The sequence below is a fragment of the Daucus carota genome, chromosome 5 (assembly GCF_001625215.2).
Source record: "Daucus carota subsp. sativus chromosome 5, DH1 v3.0, whole genome shotgun sequence".
NCBI lineage: Eukaryota > Viridiplantae > Streptophyta > Magnoliopsida > Apiales > Apiaceae > Daucus > Daucus carota.
In genome coordinates this window covers 43,899,703-43,924,307 of record NC_030385.2, presented here as the reverse complement: position 1 = coordinate 43,924,307, position 24,605 = coordinate 43,899,703, and the positions used below count along the sequence as shown (strand labels likewise).

General features: G+C 35.1%; 3 protein-coding genes across 4 annotated transcripts; 1 reads left to right on the top strand and 2 right to left on the bottom strand.

Annotated features, from left to right (window-relative positions):
* The first annotated feature begins 699 nt into the window (after positions 1 to 699).
* LOC108223953 (calmodulin-binding protein 60 F) lies at positions 700 to 5,409 on the top strand. Of its 2 annotated transcripts, none has more exons than XM_017398435.2 (7): positions 700 to 1,051; positions 1,743 to 1,818; positions 2,263 to 2,321; positions 2,875 to 3,374; positions 3,531 to 3,691; positions 3,836 to 4,039; positions 4,309 to 5,409. In XM_017398435.2, exons 1-7 carry the CDS (start codon positions 936 to 938, stop codon positions 5,023 to 5,025), a joined length of 1,833 nt encoding a protein of 610 aa, XP_017253924.1. In that variant the 5' UTR covers positions 700 to 935; the 3' UTR covers positions 5,026 to 5,409. The 2 variants fall into 2 exon arrangements, with proteins under 2 accessions (XP_017253924.1, XP_017253923.1); XM_017398434.2 differs by having other exon boundaries at positions 736 to 1,051; positions 2,872 to 3,374.
* A 311-nt stretch (positions 5,410 to 5,720) lies between these two features.
* Positions 5,721 to 11,131, bottom strand: LOC108223789 (two-component response regulator ARR12). The gene is made up of 6 exons (XM_017398210.2): positions 10,524 to 11,131; positions 9,738 to 9,890; positions 9,157 to 9,546; positions 8,990 to 9,066; positions 6,998 to 8,233; positions 5,721 to 5,950 (listed from the first exon to the last, which is right to left on the bottom strand). Exons 1-6 carry the CDS (start codon positions 10,660 to 10,662, stop codon positions 5,879 to 5,881), a joined length of 2,067 nt encoding a protein of 688 aa, XP_017253699.1. The 5' UTR covers positions 10,663 to 11,131; the 3' UTR covers positions 5,721 to 5,878.
* Positions 11,132 to 20,911: 9,780 nt separating this feature from the next.
* On the bottom strand, positions 20,912 to 24,605 carry LOC108224099 (uncharacterized). The gene is made up of 5 exons (XM_017398653.2): positions 23,984 to 24,605; positions 23,256 to 23,292; positions 22,938 to 23,174; positions 22,793 to 22,840; positions 20,912 to 21,556 (listed from the first exon to the last, which is right to left on the bottom strand). The coding sequence occupies exons 1-5, from the start codon at positions 24,283 to 24,285 to the stop codon at positions 21,302 to 21,304; spliced, it is 879 nt and encodes a 292-aa protein (XP_017254142.1). The 5' UTR covers positions 24,286 to 24,605; the 3' UTR covers positions 20,912 to 21,301.

The window sequence follows — 24,605 nt, the reverse complement described above, 5'->3', positions numbered from 1 at the left end:
AACAAGATTTCGTATTTAAAAACAACGTCAAATGAATTATCATTCCAACAATGCAACTTTCAGTGTTTACAATGTGAAAGTCTGGTAAAAAAAGGAAAATATCAAACAGAATTCAACTCAGGTGACTCTGAAACTTTTTTCAAGAACTAAAATGATGAAAATCATGAAAAAAGATCATTAAGTGAACACATTGTTGCATGATTATACACATGATGCAGCTAATGCAGACAGAATAAAATAATGAAAATGCAATTAATAGAGCAAATGGGTAGGGTTGTTATTGTCTTCACAAGTTGACTCTTTCTTTATTACTACAAACCCTTACAATAATAGTCAAATGCTGCCTATTATAACGCGGTTTGAGCTTTAAATGAATGATTTTTCAATTAATATTACAAGCAATACAGCTGTAATAAAAACAGTATTATGAATACTCCCTCCGTCCCACAATACATGTCACTTTGACTTTTTTCACGTAATTTGAGGTGCAAATATAACATATGTCTATATATTATTTTTCAAATTTTCTTTTTATGAATAAAAATATGGATGTTATACTTTTATTCAGAAAAATAAAATTTGAAAAATAATGTATAGAAGTATGTTTTATTTGCACATCAAATTACGTGCAAAAAGTCAAAGTGACATCTATTTTGGGACGGAGGGAGTATAATATTTGTCAACAGATCTAAATGTCCCATATAAGCCTGTAGATCTTCTTTACCTGGAAGTTTCAGATTATAAGTGAACTATTCTTGTTTTTGTTTTTCTTGAAAAATTTGAGGTGACCCATTTGATATATAAGTCAAAACTGTGTGTTTCGTTTGAAATTTCTTGGTCTTGAAGGGTTTGTCATCAATTTTGTTGTTTCTAATTTCGGGACATATTAGTACTGTACTAGTTTAGGGCAGGGTGGGTGAGAAGTCTTTCCAAAGATGGAAAGTTCAAGAAATAATAGGAAAGTGGAGAAGAGGGCTTTTGATGATGGTGGGGAGGATCAAGATGATGGTTTGCATCAGTCAAAAAGGCCCAAGTTACCTGGTTTGGCAAGGTTGGTGTTTTATTGTTTGTATGTATATCTGTGTGTATAGGTTTTTGTTATATCCAATATTGAAATTGATTGTTGATGTTTACGTTTGTTTGTAGTATATGTAGTTTATTAGCATTGGATATGCCAGCAAAATCACCATGTTTTTTTAGGGCATCAGTGTCGCGTGTGGGAGATAGAGAATACATACTTGAATCATAATAGAAGAAGCAATCAGACCCTAAATGCGGCAGACCATTAGTTGAGTGCGATGCATCGGTAGGATTTAGTTTAACTAGGACTCTGGCTGTTATTTAGTTGCTATGGCCTATGTATGTCCTGTAATTGGTAGGACTTTTAATTATATGGCATAACATCTGGAACTGACTCGGTAAAAGATTGTACTTTTCGAGATGATTTCTATAGTCTGCTAGTTGCCCATCTATCTCCAGTCTCAGTGAGTTTTCTCCCCTGTTAGGCTGTTGCCATATCCTTAAGTAAAAGTTAGAATGTCTATAAGTTGGAATTATGTGTTCGATTGTCCTTTTTCAAGCTAAAAGTAGGTTCTATGCCCTAGTATTTGCATCCACATAAACCTTAAAGAGAATCGACTTGTAGCTGAACTTCTATTTTGTGTAATTCTGGTACTTCTAGTGATGTAATGAGCATTCAGGGTTTTTTGTTCATCTAAGTACCTACTTGTTTGTTTCCACAGCGTGATTGTGGAGTCTCTGAAGGTTGATAGCTTGCAAAGACTTTGCTCATCCCTGGAGCCTCTCTTCCGCAGAATTGTGAGTTGTAGAATTAGTCATCTCTTGGTTGTACTAGAGAGTCTCGTGTTAATTTGTAGTGGAAAATGGGAAATATTTTCTTATATGTGCAAAGTAACAACAATAAATTGGAGGACTCATGTTCGTTGTGAATACAGTTTTTTTATGATTATTGACATATGGTATATGGTTCGGTCTTGAGATTGATCTTTATATTTACAATAATTCTAGCCATGTAACTAGTAGAATTATATATTTGTAGTCCTATATCAAATTTCTTCTTAATTAAAAATGTGGGCAAATACCGTGGCAAAAAAAAAAAAAAAAAATGTGGGCAAATACAGAAAGAAATTGAGTAATTTCCTTGCAGAAAGAGTCTAATTGTAGACTGGGGGTCTGACAAATAATTTGTATATATAGTGAGGTCTGCATTCTTTGACACTTGACTTTGCTATGTCATATCAGGTAAGTGAAGAGATTGAGCGAGCTTTGACAAAATTGGGCCACGCCAATGCGATTGAAAGGTACTTTTTTTATGCCTACATAATTCATTTTTTTGCTAGCTATTTACCTTAATTTGCACCTCTAGAATATATATGTATAGCCCGTTTTTTGGGTCTATGGTAAATATTCTATTCCTACTGGTACTTGTTTAAGATAATTGCAATAACAAAGTCCAGATAACACAGGATATATTCCTGAAACTGTTATCCAGAGGAACTTGTTGGAAATTTTATCAATGAAACATATTTCTGATAGTGAGTGCTGACCTGGGAGCTTATGATGACACAACCGTAACTTTCACATTGCATGAATATATGACAACTTAATCAACTGATAAAGTATTTTTCCAGACATTGCTAATTTGCTAGTAGGCTTAATTTCCTAAAGATCTTATTAGTATTTTGACTGTCAAATTTTTTGTTTCATAAGCATGCCAAGATTACTGAAAACTTGTAACCATGGTAAACCGGATTTTATTTTAGATTTGTAATAATTTAGATTTTTAAAATTTCTATTACATTTTGAATTTAGTTTGACTTATGGCAAGCTACTTAAGAAGTTGTATTTTAGCAGCAACAGCTCTTTGCCGCCAAGTATTAAAGGTCCAGAAGGAAAGAATTATCAACTCCACTGCAGGACCAGGATGCCACCTCATCTATTCACAGGTGGGAAAGTAGAGGGAGAGCAAGGAGCAGCTATTCATATTGTCTTGCTTGATGTTAGCACAGGTAGAGTTGTGCAAACTGGACCAGAATCAGCAGCCAAACTGAATGTTGTGGTTCTTGAAGGAGACTTTAATGAGGAAGCTGATGAATTGTGGACAGAAGAACATTTTGAAAGCCATGAGGTCAAAGAGCGTGAAGGGAAAAGGCCACTTTTAACTGGAGAACTACAAGTAACTTTAAAGGAAGGGGTTGGAACTCTTGGAGAGCTTACTTTCACTGACAATTCGAGTTGGATAAGGAGCAGAAAGTTCAGGCTTGGCGTCAAAGTAGCTCCTGGAAACTGGGATGGGATCAGGATTCGCGAAGCTAAAACAGAGGCCTTTGCTGTTAAAGATCATAGGGGAGAATGTAAGTTTTTCTTTACAGACAGTATGAAAAGTCTTTATTGGTTAAATCACTGTAATAGTTTTTAGTCCAGTTCTACTTCTCTGTTTAGAGAAGTATGAATAGGCTGAAATTTCATCATTGACATTTAACATAGATGTTGTCTTGTTATTACTTCAGTATACAAGAAGCACTACCCACCTGCTTTGCATGATGAAGTTTGGAGATTGGATAGAATAGCGAAGGATGGGGCACTGCATAAGAAGTTGATGAAGTCCGAAATTATAACGGTGGAAGATTTCCTTCGTATTCTTGTTAGAGATCCACAGAGACTAAGAAATGTAAATCCTCTCAGCCTTTCCACATATCTATGTTTGTTATAATTGTATGGTGGTTCATTACAAATTTTTGACCTATACTTTACTGATTCATTAAGACTAAACTCTGCGATTTTTATTTTTTTTGATGTGATATTTGCACTGTAGATTCTCGGGAGTGGTATGTCAAATAGAATGTGGGATAACACAGTGGAACATGCCAAGACATGCGTTCTAGGAGGGAAACTTTACATCTATTATGCAGATGGAGTTCATAGCGCTGGTGTTGTCTTTAACCACATCTATGAGCTTAGAGGTCTAATTACAGATGGGCAGTTCCTCCCTCTAGAATCACTCAATCACAATCAAAAGGTCCCGGATTCTTTCTTGACCGTTTTACTTTATTTTATTTGTCAACAAATATTGTATGTGTTGCATGACAGAATTTGAAAAGATCCAAAATTGCTGAATAGGGATCCATTAAAATTCTAATCAGCTGCATGCTTTATACTCTCATTTAGTCTGTATGTCAGCATTTCATGGAAAGTTATTCTTAAGTTTTAGCTTTCCTTCTGATATTTTAAAATTTTACAACCTTATATTTTATGCAGTGCACTGAATAGTTGCAATTGTATTTACAGATGTTAGTGGATGCTCTGGTGAAAGGAGCATATGAGAATTGGAATCAAGTCGTAGAATACGATGGCAAAGTCCTCAATGATTTGTCTATGAGTAAGAAAGGAACACAAGCTCTGATTGCACCTGCTGCTGACCAGAACCTTATCACCAATCACTATTACCCACCTACAGAGAGCAGGCAGCAATATCTTCCTTCTGAACCAATCCCGCAAGAACAAAATAAAATGAACAATCAAATAATCCATCAGTTGATTGAATTTCCATTCACAAGGTCTGGGACAGTGGAAGGGATAAGTATGAGTTCTCAACAAGCTCATTTATCAGGTAACATAGACTATGGATCAGCTGGAATTTCCGGAGTAGGTGGATCTTTCATCTCAGGAGATTGGTCAGCTGCACGTGAAGGACAGGGTTTTGGAGACTTTTTCTCTGAAGATATTCGCTTGAGGAGTTCTGAAATGTTGGAGAGTGATGACATGCAGAAACTACTAAAGAACTTTGGTATGGGTTCTACTTTTGGCCATGCTGATGACACATCGTACTGTTACAACATTCCTTATGAACAGCATCAAGTGAATAACACGTGTGAGCAAGAACGTGGTCGGAGTTCAGGGAAGGCTGTTGTGGGATGGCTCAAGTTAAAAGCTGCTCTGAGGTGGGGAATCTTTGTGAGGAGGAAAGCTGCTGAAAGAAGAGCACATCTCATCGAACTTGACTAAGTTCTATGTTTATGAATCATCATCTGTCTTTTCTGACATCTAATCTGCAGGGGAGAATCATCATCCGTCTTTTCTGACATCTAATCTGCAGGGGAGACAATGGACTGCTGATCCCAACTGTTTTTTACTCGAACTGCTTGTTCTCGAAACCTTAGTGAATAACAGGAAAAAGAACACTTAATTGTCATCTCTTTACTTTCTAGTTTTAAAGCCAGTCTTCATTTTATATGGAGTGGTCTCTTTGTATCTCACTTTTTGTGTTTTAACCATAGATAACAAACAATTTCTCAATAACACCCTTTTATTTATACTCACACTTCAGTTTTGATATGTAATATGAACACTGTTCAGCATAAGTGCTTCACATCTTTTGCTTGTTTTCAAGATCTTCTACCTTTATTCATGTCATATCAGTCATCTTTTACCACTGGTTTTTTTTTTAAATGTTTTTCTCTGTTTATTTATCGCAATTTCAGGCCTCTTTGGGGACATAAAAACCCCAAAAATTAAGAGCTTATTTTTAAAAAAAATACATATTTTTATAAAATTTTTGATTATAGATGTTAAGGAGGTGTTACAAAAAAATAAGGGTTTATTTCAGAATAGAGTACAGTTTCATGTACTGGACAGGTTTAAAGATCGTAGACTAACTAAAGCACACTCTGAAATAATGAGAGGCTATTCCGGCGAAAAAATAAACCAAAACCAGTACTTTTCCCAACCGTGATCATAAATTAAACTTCCAATAATATTTAGAGAACTACAGGTACTAGTTGAAAAGAACCTACATAAAGATACAAAGTCCTGAAGGAGAAACTATGCTCTAAAAAGCTCGGAAACTAAATGTCATAAATTATATACATGATCCGAAAGTGTAAGCATCAAGTCCGAATTCTCCCTCCATTAACATTGCCCCGTCTTGCTCCTGCGTCTCACAAGGTAAAAAATTCTTTGCATTAGTCTTGAGGGGGGTGAAGGATTGTTGCAAAACACAAAGGAGTGTTGGACATAAATGAGATGATGAATGCTTTATGATGCATCACATAACAGATTTATGCACTTGAGACAAACCATGATCATTTTTTGATGAATTCAGATAGAACTAGATGATAACAGTCCAAAACAGCGGATACCATGGTCACCTTCTACAGAAACTATTCGTTTATGTGGTTACCATGTAGGTGACTGAAGACACATCTCTTATATATCCAGTTGGTTACTAGAAAAAAGATCTGAACTTTCTGAGCACTTACACCTTACAAACTAGCCATCGCAACAAAGCGAAACCATCAAGATAAGAAACAGTGTGACAGAAAGTATCACAAAACAATCTGTATTGAATGATCAATTGAAACCTTTAACTTGTTATAATATACCTAAAACTTGAAATGAGCTAACGTTCTACAGGTGGCGTCTGCATTTTAAACCTTGGATAGTTAATCAATGTTTTTTCTCTAAAAAAACCTATCAACTAAGATTAGTAGATTACATGTTTCAAAAAAAAAAAAAGATTAGTAGATTACAGCTTAAGAAGTTAGAAGTACGCACTATACATATTAAAAAAAACACTAATCATATGCATACACGTGATAATTCTGACTACAAACTTGGTTACTGGATTAGAATCTCAATAAGCCTCACGAGATGGCAGAGTATATTTACAACGGAGGCAATGCAAGAACAAAATATTACAGTTTCCACAGTTGCTAAGATTTTCTCTGTAGTCGTACATTCAGTTTAGCAGAATCAATATGCAGGATATATTTTAGTTGAATTATGCATAATGTCTTCTAATAGATTAAATTATACTAGTCACAGAAATTAATTCTTAGCTAACTGTACCACACAATTTTAAGCGATGCTATAGGTTAAAATCCACATCACATGCTTTCTATCAATCATGGCATCCCCAACTATGTATTATACTAGCATATTAGAGACATAAAAGAAAAGAAGGTTAAAAAGTTTGTACCCGTTTCATTACAGCATTCATTATATCATCCAACGAATCATAATTATTAGGAACCAAACCACCATGCGACTTTGTTTGATCCAAAATGTAGCCATCAGTGGACCTCATTTTCATGTTCATAGGTGATTTTTCAGTTTCACCATGTTGCATGATACTAGAAACACTTCCGTTCACCCTTCGATTGTAGCCCCCATTATCTTGGTCCACAGTCTGGCTAAAGGGAGTCGTGCCACCATTAGAATTAGAAAGTGTGCTCAGAGCGCTAAAAGCATTATTTGAGTTGTTTGTGTAATCTTGTTTATGTTGCCTAAATCTTTGATTGGGTAATTGGTTTACATTCTGAACAAAATTACCAACCAACCCGCCTTGGTGTTCTCCTCTTGAATCTTCAATAGGTGCAGATATTGTAGAATTAGAGGGAAATTGCATTGGGGAGTTCTGAATATGTATGCTTGAAGAAGAACTATTGTATATCATGCTGTTAGGAGGCATCTGAGCAGTATTGAAAGGTTCATTTAACGGTAAAGGGTTTGATGAAAACTTTGATACTTGAAAGGGCCACTCTTGACCTCTGCCATCATCCATGATATTAGATGAACCACTGGTACCGACATTAAAAGAATCCGAGGTCAAAGAAGGAACGTTGACAGAGGACTGATTAACAAATCCGAGACCATTCTGTATCTGCTGTGTGTTGCCCTGTAAAAGTAAAGGGTTGCTTGGACCCGTACCTAGTAAATTGCTTGAATTCACTGCAGCTCGCGTGTCCGCAAAGCTATTAGTAGCAGCAGAAAAACTTCTGTGGCTGTCTATGGCACTAAAGTCTCCAACCTGAGTAGTAGACTTAGTCTGCTGGAACTGATCAAGCTCCAAGGACGATGGAATTCCTTGAAAGAAGTTTGGGTTTTGGTGGGCTTGCGAACCAATTGTCTGAAACTTCCCAAAAGCAGGGTTGCTTAGGCTTTGTGCAAGATTTGGCTGGATAATAGTAGGGGAAGCAAGGCCACGGAGGCTCACTCCAGCAGGACTATTCAATCTTCCGAGCATTCCAGAGGGTGCATAAGAGGACAACCCGGTGCCCGGAAGCCTTCCTGATCCAGTTAAAGTTCGATAATCTCCATATCCATCAAGAGATCCCATGCGCAAATAGGAGGCATCCTTACCACCTAGTGCAGCAACCATATTAGCTTGCTGAGATGCGGCTGTACTTATCCTTTTCAGGTACAGTCGGTATTTCTGTAACACCAATGAAGGCAAGTTAAGGTGCATGGCATATGATAACAAAAAACACAAAGTTGTAACAAATTTGTTATTTTTTGCAATTAATGAACTTACACGGTCTGCGATTGGCATTTAAGTAGGGCCACACTACTTTAAAAGGCAGGAAGGGGTATGCAAAATGGCTTATCCTTTAATTAAATACACTCCACATAAGAGATTCTTCAACTCAATCAATATCGAGAATTTATTCATGAAGAACTATGGTTTAGAAGGTTATTTAAGTTTGTCAACTCTTCTTTATGCATTAAACATCACTCACTGATGGAATGATCCCCAACATGCCCCTCTTTTTTGCTTCTGATAGTATATCACGCGGAAATTTAACGAAGTAAAGCAATAGTTTAATTAAGCTATAGCCTTATAGATGTTTATTTTACAACAAGTACATTATATATTGTAATCTTTACTCTTTTGGTCTTTAACAGTCAACAATATATGATGAAGGTGGCGATATTTTAAGTTTAGCTGCCTAATGAACTCCAAGGAGAAGACCTGATTGCACCCCCGCGTTGCAAAAAGAATCAGAAAGGAAGTTAACAAGTACAAGGTAAAGTGGAATAATAACCTTTGACTTTAACTGTAATGATCCCTACTGATATTAATATGGTATGTAGAATATACAAGGTCAAATTGTCTAAGAATGTACAATTCATAACTACTACTGGTGTTAGAATCATGCTTATAACTAGATTAAGGAGGTATGGTTAGCACCTGAAGATGGCTAGCTACGTTTTCCCTTGTGAGCCCATCAACGTTCATAAGATCAAGAATTCTTTTTGGAACAGCTTCTGCATTATAACAAACAATGAGTGCGCTTAAATCAATAGGTCCATATTGATTACACAAGATACTGACTCCTTGGGAGCTAAAGGACTTACTTTCAAGGCCTAGCTGATTAACAGCTGCTACAAATTTCCGATGAAGCTCTATAGACCATACTACCCGAGGTTTCTTCTGTGCTGATGGGTCGACATCATCCTGGTCATTCTCTTCATCTTCTTCTTCATCATCCTTACGTTTCCTACTTGATTTTCCATCCTGGTCTACATTACCAGTTACAGCAGGTCCTTGTCCACCTTCACTTCCCTGCTGATCTCTATCATAAGAAGAGTTGGACTTGTCCCGTGACTTAGGGTCAACCTTCTTTCGGACCACATGTTGCCATATGTTTCTGAGTTCCTCAACTCGAACAGGTTTTACAAGATAGTCACAAGCACCATGAGTAATCCCCTTCATTACTAGTTTAGGATCACTGTTTGCCGACAACACTGAGGCAGATTCACATGTCAGTAGATTATAATGAAAGAAATATACCACTTATATTGACAAACTATTGGTAAATACAGCACAGTAAACTAATTTAAATTACAAAATCTATCTAAATATTCAGACAGTATCATTTTAAACTAGACAAATCAAAGAATAACCTATATGGGAGCCATGAAAAATTCAGACTTACTAATAACAGGAAGGTCCATTTCAAGTCCAACAAGCTCCAGTAGCTTAAAACCATCCATGTCCGGCATGTGCACATCACTAATAATCAGGTCAAATCTGTTTCTGTTTTCTCGAAGCATATTCAATGCTATTCTTGCCTGATTTGCAAGTGTAACTGCAAAAGCAGAGAACAGCAATAAGAAGACTTCTTCAGCAAATAACAGGTTTCTGTGAACCAAATTAAAAATGTGCAGCAGTAAAAGTACGCCTTAGTCTACAGACGGAAAATAAAGCAAAATGGCAATTAGTAATAGCATTACTATTATTTAAAATCTCATAGAACTCAGAAAACACTATCAATACAAATACATGATTGGTCATGACTCATGTAATAGCATGAACAGTAGTAACTTGTTAATTGAAATGATTGAGAAACACATATACAAACTGATAAGTAATAATTGTGTTGAATGATAACAAAGCCCTATAAAGCTTGGTCAACACTAGTTATGTCCAGGCTTGTACTTAAATCAAGATAACAACTTCTCTTGAATTGTAAACATCATCAAGGACACGTTTTCAACATTTCACAAGAATTCACATTAATACTATAAATTTGATGGCCAAAATCCAATCAGAAGGACTGATTGGTAAGAAAAACTAATCAGATCAGAAGCTCAAGATGAAATCACAGAACAGACCCCCAAAAATATTAAATCAATTTCAAGATCTTGAAACTTTTAAAGATGAATACATAAACATATACATGTAGAAAGAGCAAAGAAAGCCAAAGAACAATGAATCTAACCATGATACTGGCATTTCCTGAGGAGACCTTCTAACAACTTCAAACAAGTAGGGTCATCATCAACAGCAAGAACACGCATACCCTTTGGAAAATCATCAAAATCATTCCCAGAACTTGCTCTTGTTTCCTCAACAGTCATCTTTAAAACCCAGAAAAACAAAGACAAAGATGAAAATTTTGCAGCAGAACAAGATGGTGGAGAAAAAGATCAGGCCTTTAGCACTAAAGCTTCAATCTTTTTCAAGAATCACAAAACCCCACAAAAGAAAATATAAGTCTTGAATAAAGAATTAAAGGAGATCAAAGAAGGATTGTTTTTGCAGAGACAGATAAAGACTTTTAGTAAGTGAAGAGGTACATATTGACAATGATGGTGATGGCCAGAGCAGAGTGAATGGCTTCAACCCAACAATTACAACCAATCATATACTATTTTACTCATCACATCTCTCTCCATCTCTCTCCATCTCTTCCCCTCTCTCCCTTGTCTTTTACTTTCCTTTACTAAAATGAAACCCTTTCCAATATTATGCCACTAACATAAATACATTGCATATACATGTATACTCCACATATAATAATGCTATAATTGAGCTTTTGCAAGTACCCTGCTGGAGGACTTTTTCATATGTTTGTGTAATAACTAGTACTACAAGGCAAAGACATGCACAAGTTAGAAGTGTATTCAAGACCACATGGTCTACTTAAAATCTAAATTAATCCTGACCCTTCATTTTATTTCAAGATTTACTCTAATCCCATGATTATATTTCAAATGATTCCACGAATCAATCATGATATCTTAATCTTAATTTTTCAGTTATAAGAGGGTGTTTTCAAAACATGGTCTAATTTAGAACCAAGATTAAGTGAATGAAGTCAATTATAAAGCTAATTGAGGAAAGAATAATATTCTAATTAGTATGTGCTGGAATGAGATGCCAGGTTATAGTCAAAATCTTTAACATAGAATCTTTTGATTACTAGGCTATAAATGCTAATCATATATTCACAGTACCTTTCTTTGTACAGTATCTTCCATTAAATAAATCTTTTCATAAATTTGGAAAGTGGCATAATTTTTATGAAATAAATGCTAAGTTGCTTAATTCATTTTTCAAAACATGTGAAATTAAATTTCTTTTTATGTTTTTTTTACGGTCCAAGTACATAATTATATCTAAAACTTTTATTATATAGTTTCATGAGAAATAAATGACAATCAATATTTTGCAAGATATTTTGCCTATCATGTTAATATTGTGGATGTTTCTATTGTGTTTGTTTTCCTTTCTTGGCAAATAACAGATAGGATAATGAAAGGCCGATAAAGATGCAATTTTAGAATTAATTGACATCTTATCCGGATTATTTTATCCTAAAATTTATTGACATCTTATGAGGCATGCAATGTATTTATTTGAAATATATATTTTTTATTAGTATTTCGATCATGGCATGCATACATATTGACTGAATTTTACTTTCTTTTCTTCGTACGTCAATTTTCGCTTTCTTGTAAATATAGGTCCCTTGTATTAAATTCATTAACTAAAACCAAGTCAAAGTTGACAATTAGTAAAAGAAAAATACATATTCCGTGTATTTGAAGTTAAGAAGCACAAAAAATAGAGACCACGCACAAGTATTGAGATTAAAAAAGGTGGGTTGAGTCATTATGCAGCTTATATATATAGGTATCGTTTTTGCTTAAGAAATATGTTTAAAATTATTTGATAAATTTGAAATAATTTTTCAAACAGTAATTTTTAGCTCAGAATTGGTCACCCCATTTTCTGAAAAAATACTATTTTTCAATTTTACGAGATGTTAACGTAGATTTTACTATCAAATCTCATCACAAAGATACACTAAATTAATGTAGAAAATCAGTCTGACTACTAGTTTCAAAAAACGAACTACACATTAATATATTTAATTATGCATAAATCAGTATACAAATCTCAAAATCAGACAAATTCAAAATTAATTAAATCAAAAGAAATCATTCATCCCATCCATATAGACACGAACACGAACACGAAGCACAACCCAAAACCCAAAGATACACGTACGGTACCATTAGTCAAAAAATACGGCAAAACAATTCTTTGTTTCCAAATTACAATAATCTAATCGAAAGTTGACAATAATTCACGCATTAGCATTTAGCACCACCACCAAGTCACAATAACAACGCACTAGTTCATAAAACAAAGTTATCTAGGATACAAGTACAACACTCTACAGCATTCTAAAAATGCAACAAAATACTAGGGGGAAAAAAAGAAAGAAATAGTGGACATAAATATCTAGAAATGGAGGAGATCTCGAAAAGTAAATACGATCACACAGCAGCAATAATTAGGGTGAAAGAAATGGAGTAGTGGTCAGTTTAGCTTAAGTTACGATGGTCTCACGTTGTCAGTAACAAAATTTCAAGTACAGATTTATATTGAGGTACCATATTCCTCCACGTTTCGGATTCTGATTGGATGTCAAGTACAGCATGTGGGGTCCATCGGCCTTTTGTTTGTGTCTGATTTGTTGATTTTGACACGTCAAACGCAGGTAATCGAATTTGCAGGGGCCACGCCGTGTCAGGGAAAGCCTGCGTAGGTTATATATTCGATCAAATCATTTCGAGTTTAGGATTCAGTTTTCTTATTTTTTATTTTAAAAAATATATGATTACAGAAGATTTTTTCATTATTAATATGAATAATTTTAATTAAAAATTACCGTTTAAGATTTTACTCATTTTAGTATGTATATTTCGCATTTTTGATTTCGAACAGAAGGAAGAAGATATTCTTGTAGATTATTCAGCGTAATTATATCCAGATCTATCACAATTATTACACATGTATGTAGCGCGATTAAATAAAGATTTTTAAGTTCAATTATCTTCTATTTCAAAATTTCTTTTAAAAATAGATATTAAATAATAATCATTTATAAGTTTAAAAAATTTCCACTTAAAAATAAAAGATTTATGCATAATTCTGAATAAATTCAAGATGAGCCACTAATAATAAAATAACAAATTTAAGATAATAAACTAACATGTATAAAATAATAATAATAAAATGATGAAAATTAGACGAGAATAAAGCCTTTTAATCTCTGACCATGGAATTGTTGCTTTATATATTTTCCAACCACTCTCAAACCCATTTCCCAATTATTTTTTTTTGACAAAAGCTGGTGGTTTTATTCATTCAAATCCAACTCAATACAATTTTGAATAGAAACAGGAACAGTCCTCCCGTCAAAACTACGATCAGGGTAATTATATGATTCTCTAGCTAGCTGATGAGCAACCATATTCGCAGATCGTTTAACAAAAAACAAAGAAACTTTGTGAAGTCGTTTCAACATGCTACGACACTCCTCAATAATCCCACCGAACTGTGACCTCATTGGAGTATTACTTCGAATGGCTTGAATCGCCACCAAGCAATCTGACTCCAGAACAGTTTGAGGCCACTGCATCATATCAATCCAACTCAGAGCTTCCTTTATAGCCAATGCCTCTGCAAGAACTGGAGACACCAAATGTGTGTGGAGAACGGACTTTGCTGTAATGAGAGCACCATTCGAACCTCGAGCAATCAGTCCAAAGCCAAACGCATTCTGATCTTCAAACACAGCTGCATCTACTGACACCTTAACTACATTTGTTGAAGGTCGAACCCAAACGACAGCACCATCTCCTTCACCAATCGGCTGGAGACTGGGCAATGTTACTCTACTTTGGGCAATATTCCACTGTGTAAGGTGTTGCATCGCTTCAGCAACTATTTTGTTGATTCTTGTATACTTCTGGTTCCACACTAAATCATTTCTTGCTCGCCAGATGGTCCAGCAAACCATTACCACTTCAGCACACTTTGAGATGTTTTCTGAATCAAAGATCATCTGAACCCAATTCATGAACTCCATCTGGTCATCCCATTGCTTGCCTGGTAACACCACACACCAGCATTGTCTTGCAACTGGGCAGTTGACCAAGGTATGCATAATGGTTTCAGCTGCAATCTTACAAACCGGACAATTACTCTGTACAGGTACATGTTTAGTTTGAAGTTGAGACAGTGTTGGAAGGCACTGTGATAAGGCTCGCCACATTAAGTTGAGAGACTTTGGTGGAGCTTTGATACGCCACAATTTCCTCCACAGACTGCTATTATCCTCCAGGGTCCATTGACGTTTTTGAAACTGTAAATGCTTGTAGGCACTCTTAACAGAATACAGTCCTGACTCTTCAAACCGCCAATAAATCATGTCCGCATTATCAGTGCTGTTCAATCTGATATTGAAGATGCAATCCTGATCCCTCACATTAAAATTTCCACGAACCAAGTTCACATCCCATTGTCTTTGCCCCGCGACAATAAAAGAATCAATAGTTTTTCCTTCCAAAAACTGAGACCTGGAAGTGATGAATGGATTAGTATCTTCCATTAGCCATGGTTGATTCAGCACCTGAATACTATCTCCCCTACCTATTCTCCACCTGACCCCTTCAAGAAGCATTTGCTTAGCCTCAATTATGCTCCTCCAAATGAAACTTGGGCTGTTTCCAATCTTCGCTTGAAAGAAATCACCATCTGCAAAATATTTTGCTTTGTACAACCTCGATACGAGACTGTCAGGATTTATAATAAAACGCCATCCTTGCTTACCTAGCATAGCAAGATTAAAATCTCGGAAATTCCTGAAGCCCATTCCCCCTGCAGATTTATGCTTAGCCATACGCTCCCATGACATCCAACTAATCTTCGAAGTACTGGTTTGAGAAGAGCCCCACCAGAACTTAGAGATGCTTTTTTCAATGTCTCTGGTAATCTCTAACGGCAATAAAAAGACACTCATGGCATAAGAGGGTAATGCCTGAGCCACTGACTTTACTAGAATCTCTTTACCCCCACGCGAGATACATTTACCATCCCATGTTTTTATTCTTGCAGTGACTCTCTCCTTTAAGTACCCCAAAATGGCAGATTTATTACGACCCAGGATGTTGGGCAACCCCAGGTACGTGCTATGCTCGTTAGCCTCAGCCATTTGCATTAAACTACAAACTCCATCCTTGTTATACTGGATCACATTTGCACTGAAGAAAATCGAAGATTTACTTTTATTCACCTTTTGTCCTGAAGCTCGCTCAAAGATTTCCAGCAACTCTAAGACTTTTTGTGCCTCATCTGTACCAGCCTTGCAGTACAAATAGCTATCATCAGCAAAAAACATGTGTGATATGATCGGAGCTTTCCGGCAGATTTTTATCCCTCGAATCCATTGCTTAGCTTCATATTTTCGAATCAAAGAGGAGAGGCCTTCAGCACAAATAATGAATAGGTAAGGTGACAAAGGGTCACCTTGTCGAATCCCTCGACTTGGATAAATAGGCCCCATTTCATGCTCTCCATGGACAATAGAATAAGAAACTGTAGTTACACACTGCAGAACTAGATGAACCCACCAATCAGAGAACCCCATTTTCCGCATGATCGCCTTCAGAAAGTCCCACTCCACCCTGTCATATGCCTTACTCATGTCGAGTTTTAAGGCCATATATCCATCCTTGCCAATTTTCTTCTTCTTTAAGTAGTGCATTATTTCATAAGAGACCATGATATTATCAGAGATTAAGCGGCCAGGAATAAACGCACTTTGAGACTCAGAGACCACCTTTTCTACCATGTTCTTCATCCTGTTAGCCAATATTTTTGTAATCACCTTCATGAGAACATTACACAATGCGATAGGCCGTAACTCACTCACCATTGTAGGATTCTTTTTCTTCGGAATTAGAACAATATTTGTAGCATTTAGGTCCTGCAGCACTTCCCCTGTACTGAAAAAATGTCTGGTCATTGTCAACATGTCATCTCCTACTATCTCCCAATGTTTTTGAAAAAACGCCGGCGTCATACCATCGGGACCAGGCGCCTTGTCAGGGTGCATTTGAAAGAGAGCCAATTTAACCTCATCCTTAGTTACTTCCTGCAACAGTTCCATATTATCAACTTGCGTAATAGACTGTGAAACAGCTTCAATTACCTCCACATGATTCGTATTCGCTGCTGTAAACAACTCAGTATAAAACTGGGTGATAAGGTTCTGCAAGCCATTCTGCCAATCAATCCATTCTCCAGCTTCATCCTTCAACCTGTGGATCATATTGCTTCGACGTCTACTATTACAAGCCCCATGGAAGTATTTTGTATTCTTATCGCCTGCTTGCAACCATAATTGTTTGGACCTCTGGCGCCAAAAGATCTCTTTTTGATCGAGAATTAAAAATAGCTGCTTTTTTAACTCTTCATACTCAAGCACAGATTCCTGATCTCTTTTGTTTCGAAGCTGTTTAAGTCTAAACTTGCATTCTTTAATTCTTTTACCAAAACAGCCCGTGACTTCTTTCCCCCACAAACTCAGATTGTCACCACAAGTTCTCACCTTCTGTAGAATAGACGCATCCACCTCTGCTTCCCATGTATCTCTCACAATGAACTTGCATAACGGTTCTGTAAGCCACGCGTTCTCGAATCGAAACAACCCATTTCCCAATTAGGTGCTCGTAAAATTTAATAATTAAGCTTAGTAATCTCTTAAATAAATTCTTATTTTGTATATCATAAATTTCGAAAAAACCCATTTGCAAGGAATCTCCCAACTGAATCACAAAGCGATTTCTCCATTTTTTTGGTCCTCATTTCGGTTGAGATGATAATATGTCCATATCCAAAGCTCATCCATGTGAAAAACTGACAATATCAAAATTTTGTATTGCTCACAGTGGAATACTTACAGCTGGGAACAGTGTGACAGTTACATACATTACCATACATACAAAACAAGACGACTCATTTTATTTTATTTTCTGACTCAAAATAATTTAATACTAACAAGTTTAATTTTGACAACTAATTATCGCTTGCACGCCCCCTTGACGATGTCTAAAGTTATTGCAGTGATTTAACTTTTAAGTGTAACAGAATCACTTGGATATAATATTTTACACATTTAAATAAACATTTATTTATGGTTGTCCGCGTGAGAACGCACTATTAGCGAAAAAGCGAGAATATTCTCATGTCCTCTAGTCTCTTTGTCTGAGAAACTAAGTATGTGGACGAGGATCGTTGAGAATCTTGTTAAATTTATTTGGTCTTCTTGCATTTAGAAACGAAATTAATAATTATTAAAATTGTTAAATGCATGTTATCTTAAGGCTATAAATTCAGATAAAAGTTTAATTAATACAGACGAATATGTAAATTGAATGCTAATATGATTCGAATTTGAATTCGCCAGTATGTAGAATCGAGTGTGGGAATTTTAAATTAAAGTAAATATGAGCAAATGTAATGAATATTTGATTCTTTTACAATTTTAATATGGATTATGTCAAAGTTAAAACAAAGAACAGTCTTGGTTTAAAAGATAATACGGCTTGAGAAAATCATTCCCTCCCCCCCTAAAAAATTGAATATTCTTTCTCTAGGCTAAAAATTAATCACGGATCCTCTTAATTTAGATTTTAAACAAATCCTTAGAAAAAACGTAGAAAGAATAGATTATTATAACGTGTTAGCAATTTAACAACGAGAACTTGAAAAGAAATACATGTCAACCGACTTTATTATAAATAAAAGAGAAAAGGCGAGTCAAAATAGCATGGAGCACGGCAAGGTATCATTCGGCCCGGTACCATAAGGCGGAGCACCTTACTTTATTATTGCTGGCTCAACTGATTTATGTACCACTCCCCGGCGATGGTCCTGATCGTTAATACTTAATAGTAATCCATTTTTCTTGGATAGAGGGACGAGATCTAGAAATCGGAAATTAAAAATCAGTAAACTTTAAAGTTGTGAACAAAATTTACATCGATTTTCAAAATGTTGATAAGAATTTCAAATTTTAAGAAAGATGACCAAATTTTGGTTCAGCTTTTTAAAAGTGTGACTCCGTTACATACCAATGACGAAAGATAAAATGAGTTTCAAATTCTCAAAATGGTGGCCAAACTTTGGCTCCGCTTTTAAAAGTGTGGCACTTTAAAAAAGCGGAGCCAAAGTTTGGCTATCTTTATGAGAATTTGAAATTCTAGCCAATATTTTGAAAATCAGTGTAAATTTTGGACACAACTATGAAGTTTATTCTTTAAAATAATCGATTGATCTATCTAATTTATAAAAAATTAGTCAAATCAAAGAGTAGTCATAAATTGATAAAATATTTAAGAATTCATCAGAAATTTTTTAATAAACCGATAATTTTTAGAACACTCAGGAAGCTCGCCACATTCACAATGTTCTATTTTATAAATAAATTTTTTAGGTTTGTTATAATAATCACTTATCAAGAAATTAGATATTAATTATATTTATATATATTAAATACATTGATTCAATCGAGAAACAGTTTGTACGTGAGTTCAGTGCAAAACAATTATTTTATAAACATTTCATTTTTTAATATTATAATATTTTATAAGAACAATAATATTCTCAATATTTTCATGTTTTTACATAAAACGTGATCTCAGTTAAATAATAAATTATTAATATTACTTTATTTATTATTATTGCCAGGAGTATATGTCTATTTATTGATTATTGAAACAACGGCTTACAGACATTGACGTGTTAGTAGTTATTCTGCACATCGGTATCAACTATAAAAAACATATAACATGAGGGGTCCTGTTTATAGTGACATTGTTTGGACATCAATTGCATATGTTGTTAATGCAACATAAATAAACATGTGTTTATGTCCAAAATATAAATACTAGATTTATATTCATCAAGTGTATATATTTAAACTGAGGTGGGAGGTTATTTAAGAAAGCGACCTTTCGAAGTTCGCACTTTCAATTTTAAACACAAATAACGGGCTAAGCCTAATGCATTGCCCGATGCTTACTATAACGGGTACATGTTCGGATCCGGGTTTGCAGCTAACCAAAAGCTAACAAATTTGTAAGTAACAAATTTGTAAGTTGGAAAGCTTATAAAAATCTCTTAAATGGGGACTAAATTTTAACTAGAGTGGTATATATATGTTATCACTATAATTTTATTATGCATAGTCCCGTGCTTATAATGTTTATACTTGATAATATAACTGAATATACAAATAGTTGTGTAGTTTGGTATAATTTAGTATTTAATATCTTAAAATTATAACTAGTGTTAAAGCATGTCATTATTCATTGTTTAATATTTTTTGTGAGTATAAACATTTCATTAAATATGTTATTTATGAAAGAATTGAAAATAAGTAATAAATTTAACTATGGTCAATGTTTTCTACAAAATTATGCCAAGAAGTTCAATTATTTAAAAATAGGGAGTAATTTAGACATGACAAAAGAAAACCATATATGGTTGAGACGAAAATAATAATATCTTATATTATACAATAATAATGTAAATAATATGCATGCGGACTCCGAACCCGTTTGAGAGTTTTTGTTGGGTTCGAATCTTGAATCTTATCAACGATGAAGAGATTACACACAGGGGAGGATCTGACTATAAAGTTAAGGGGAGTCAATTTTTTTAAAAAAAAATTAAGAGGGGTCAAAAAAAATTAAGGGGATCAATTTCAATTTTACAACCTAAAAATATGTATAATACTAAAAAAAAAAAAGTTAAAAGGGGTCAGTATCAGTTGTCCCGTTACCCCTTCTAAGAAGTATATTTAACTATAAAAAATATATATATATTATGAATATGAGTATTATTTTACAGAGGATAGCAGATAGCCGACCCATGTGAAAGAAAAGAGGAGACATATCCCATTGTATCCGGCAAATAAGTTGTTTACTAACAAAACTTGGCCTCACCAAGCTGCAAATGTGGCTTTTTAACTTGCGTGTCAAATTCGGTAGGGGCCTCAGCAAACACATCAAGCTCATATTAGCCACCCAAGTAGGAGAAAACAGCTTACACATCATATTGTATGGTAGAAAACATGACAGCTGACTTGTTATTCTAATGTCTGTAGTCTTTGTATCACTCATTCAGCAAGTTCAGATTCAGCATTACTCATTCTGACAAACTGACATGCAATGCATTGGTTACAGGCTTAGCAGTGCCGGGCACGGACGGAACAAGCACGACCCGTCATTGAACCGGCACGGCACGGCTCGAACCGCCTGTTTGGTCAGCTCCTGAGAATTCAAGTTTAAGGCCAAGAATAACTGGGCAGTTTCCATAACCATTTCAAGAATCTAAAGCTTTAAGGTAATTTGCAGGGACATTTAGAATGAAAAGGAAACATGAAAATAGGGATTTTCATTAAAAAGTGGCATATAGCGGAGATCTCGAAAACTAGTAGAGGGGGAGAGGCGGAGAGCAGAGGGATGAAAGACACAAAGATCCCTAAAGGCTAAACTGTAATCATAAGATTTATCATAAAGCAATGTACATTACAGTGGAAACTAGGGCTACTAGACTTTATTAATTTACATGAAATGAAGATGAAGTCTATGAATTGAGCTAGAACATTCTATGAATCGTACACACTGCCACAGAGAACATGAAGATAATCACAGTTGCTCTCTAGTTCAAAATCTGCTTTAACTGAGGAGGATTTGGATCAAATCAGAGCATCACCTGAACCAGCTTGCGAAGAAAAAGGGGCGGCAATGCAGCAAGAAGCATCATATTTCACCCAGGAAAATGCAAATAGCAAGATCCAGCTATTCTGTGCATCACTCTTAAAAGTCAAATGTAGAAAAGAAAGAAAAGATATCATCTTCCAAACGTCAAGCACCTGTTGTGCTTTGATTCTGATAAACCTGGGTCTGAACTCTGTCGTTTGCTTCGCCTCGTGAATGATAGTTTCTCCATTGCATTTATAAACTTGCGCAAGTGCTTTATGTACTCTGGATAAGTTTCAAGATTACAATGTCCTCCCCCCTTTACCCATAGTGGGTCATATTTATCTTTAGCAAGTTCCCATAATCGCTTGCCATGATAGAAGTCGACAGTTTCATCATTTGTTCCCTATGAACATATTTATGATCATAATAGTCAGAAATAAAATCCAGGTAAAAGAGAGATAACTATACTAGACAAAACAAACAACTGTCAATGATATCACAACCATAACAAATTATTTTAAACAAGTTCATCAAGACATGGCACTAGTTTCTTCCTCCTTTACATGTTCAGTTTTTGTTTTTTCCTCAAATTGACTCTTAATTGAAAATTTCAGAACTTTACCAGATGCTATTGATTCCCAGCAATGTGTCGTAAGGACAACCCAATGGGCTTCTCAGGATATTGTCTTTCAAACAATAGCCAACCATGTGTAGCTTTATCTTATTAGGAGCACTTACATGTGCAAGTGCAACATACTAAGAATCTCCTGAACAAACGTCACTTAAATGCAAAGCACTTGCATGCACAGGCATAAACCTATAAATTCAAACTGTGGTTCGGAACCAAATCAATCTGTTCTTACATGAATTGCTTCAGAACCAAATCAATCCGTTCCTAGGTGGATTGTTTTGGTTTTAAAAAAAAAAAACTTTACACCGGTTTGGTTTGATAAAGTAAGATACCCAGACCAAACCAATCCGAGAACACCCCTATAAGGGAGGATAGAGTTGAATATCTTCTCTCGGAGAACAAATATAAGATTTACTTGACATAAACAATACCTATAAAAAGAACTGCACTAAGGCAATTATTAAAGGTAGGAGTCCTGATATTGTAACTTACATGTGCATAAACAAGGTAAGGCTTATGTAGTTTTGGGTACAACCATTGCAGAGGTATTTTTTTTATTGACATTTTTAGATCAGTTAATATGAAATTTATTTCATCATCCCTAAGGAACTACAAGTTTTTTAAAGCAACAGAAATATTGGAGTCATTACCCATTACACCTTAAAAGCAATAAAATAAAACAAATATATATGATAAGTTTGTAACAGATCAGAATGCCTGCCCACTAAAATAGTTGTTTCAATGTCAATTCACTACTATGATTGTTAAGTGTTAACAATCAGTCTTTCTATACCCCACTCCCACCCCCAAACACCTCTTGAATCCATCTGAGTACATATTACCTAAAAATTGACCCACGAGACTCATAACAATAAACTTAAAAGGAGACAAAAAAAAAACATAAAATAGAAGATATCCATCAAAGCATTAATGCTGAAACTCATAATAAATGATACAGAATAACATAACATATTAAGATTGGAAGAAAGAATGAGGGTATTTTCTCACATGTATTACTAGAACTGGACAGGTAACATGTCGTATCTTATCGATATTCTGCAAACACAAATAGTGACCATCAGTACTCAACATAAGACAAAACACAAAATATATGAAATAGAAGATATTAGATTAAGAACCTTAGAAAACTCACTTTAAATATGTCAAACCAAAATGTCAATTTAACATTATATAAAACACGTATTCCCGAAAGAATGGCGCTATGCAGAACAACGGCTCTTAACCTTGGCAGACGAGAAGCCAAGTGTAATGTGGGTCCACTTCCAACAGATTGGCCATACAAAATCACATCCTCTTGCTTAATTCCGTATTCGTCCTTCAAACAGTTGTACACAGCTTCTATGTCATAGTATGTGTTGAACTCAGAGGGCTACCCAAATTCAAACCTTATAAGCTACAGTCATAATGAGCACAAGAACATTAAAGGAAAAGTCATCTTATTTAACCATACCTTACCAGTGGACCCTCCATACCCTGAATAATCATAGCTGCAGTAGAGAAATATGTTTAGGTAGAAATATGAATTGCCTGTTTTATGCATCATTCAATCTGAAGCAAAGATGAGCACACAACACATACAAGAGATAGACAAATATACACAACAACGAGACCAGAAAACAGAAGAACACGAACATTATCAACTAATCAACAAACCATTGAATTAATATGACAATACACACCAACTATTTAACAGGAATTAAGTCATATCTGGAAGTTAATTAGGTCAGAACACACGGAAAGCTTATATTATAAACAAAAGATTAAGTATCATCCAAACAACCAAAACCCATGTCAACAACATCAATATCAAGTTATCAACAAAAAATCATCAAAATCATATGCAGATAATCATTAAAGCACAATCAGCATCCATATTCTAAAATCTCCACTTTCCTCAACAAAACATCATCAGTGGTTCCCAACAACACTAACCATATCAAGAATTGCATAATCATGATCAAATCAGTAGATTACAGAAACATGCATATGTACAAATTTATATATACCTCATAATATTGACACATGATCATATGCTGATAAACATTAAGAATAATCATCATTTATTCCAAAAACAAAACAAAAAAAATCCTAAAACTCAATTTCATCAATGAAACATCACCATTGGCCCCCAATAACCATATCGAGAATCGCATAATCTCAATCATAATACATATGTACCTCATAATATTGACCCGAAGATGAGCTCTAAGTTCAATAAAAAGCTCCTGCATTTGGCCCAAATCAGCAGCATTCCCATGAGAATACAAAAGGGTAAATCTCCCAACCGGGTGTTTCCAAAAGGTAGCCACCACCGTATTCCCCCCCTTTGTCTCCAGCAAATGCACATCAGCATTCTTATCAGGTGTGAGCCCAGTAAACGTCAGCTTCCCTGTTTCTTCATCCGTACGGACACTATAAGTAGGAGGCTCAGGAGGGAAAAAAGCAAATTTTGCGGCAACATTTGAGGTTAAATTCCCCATTCAAACAGACCCACCTGATCAAAATCCAATCTTGGCAAGAATTCAATTGGGTTTTAGCTCATGGGTGTTCTTCAATTTGGGGGTTCAAGAAAGTGGATAAAAATGAGATTTTTAATGAGGAAATTGAGACGGGTGGGAGAGAAATGGATCCGATCTAGGTGGGATGAAATTAACAATGTCCCAGATGAATTTAAAACAAGAACGCAATTTTTATGAAGGGCTGCTTTCTTTCTTGGTTATATACACATCAATGGATGTATGTATATGGGGTGGATTATTGTCCCAATTCCCAAATATAGCGAGAGAGAGTTTACATCTTT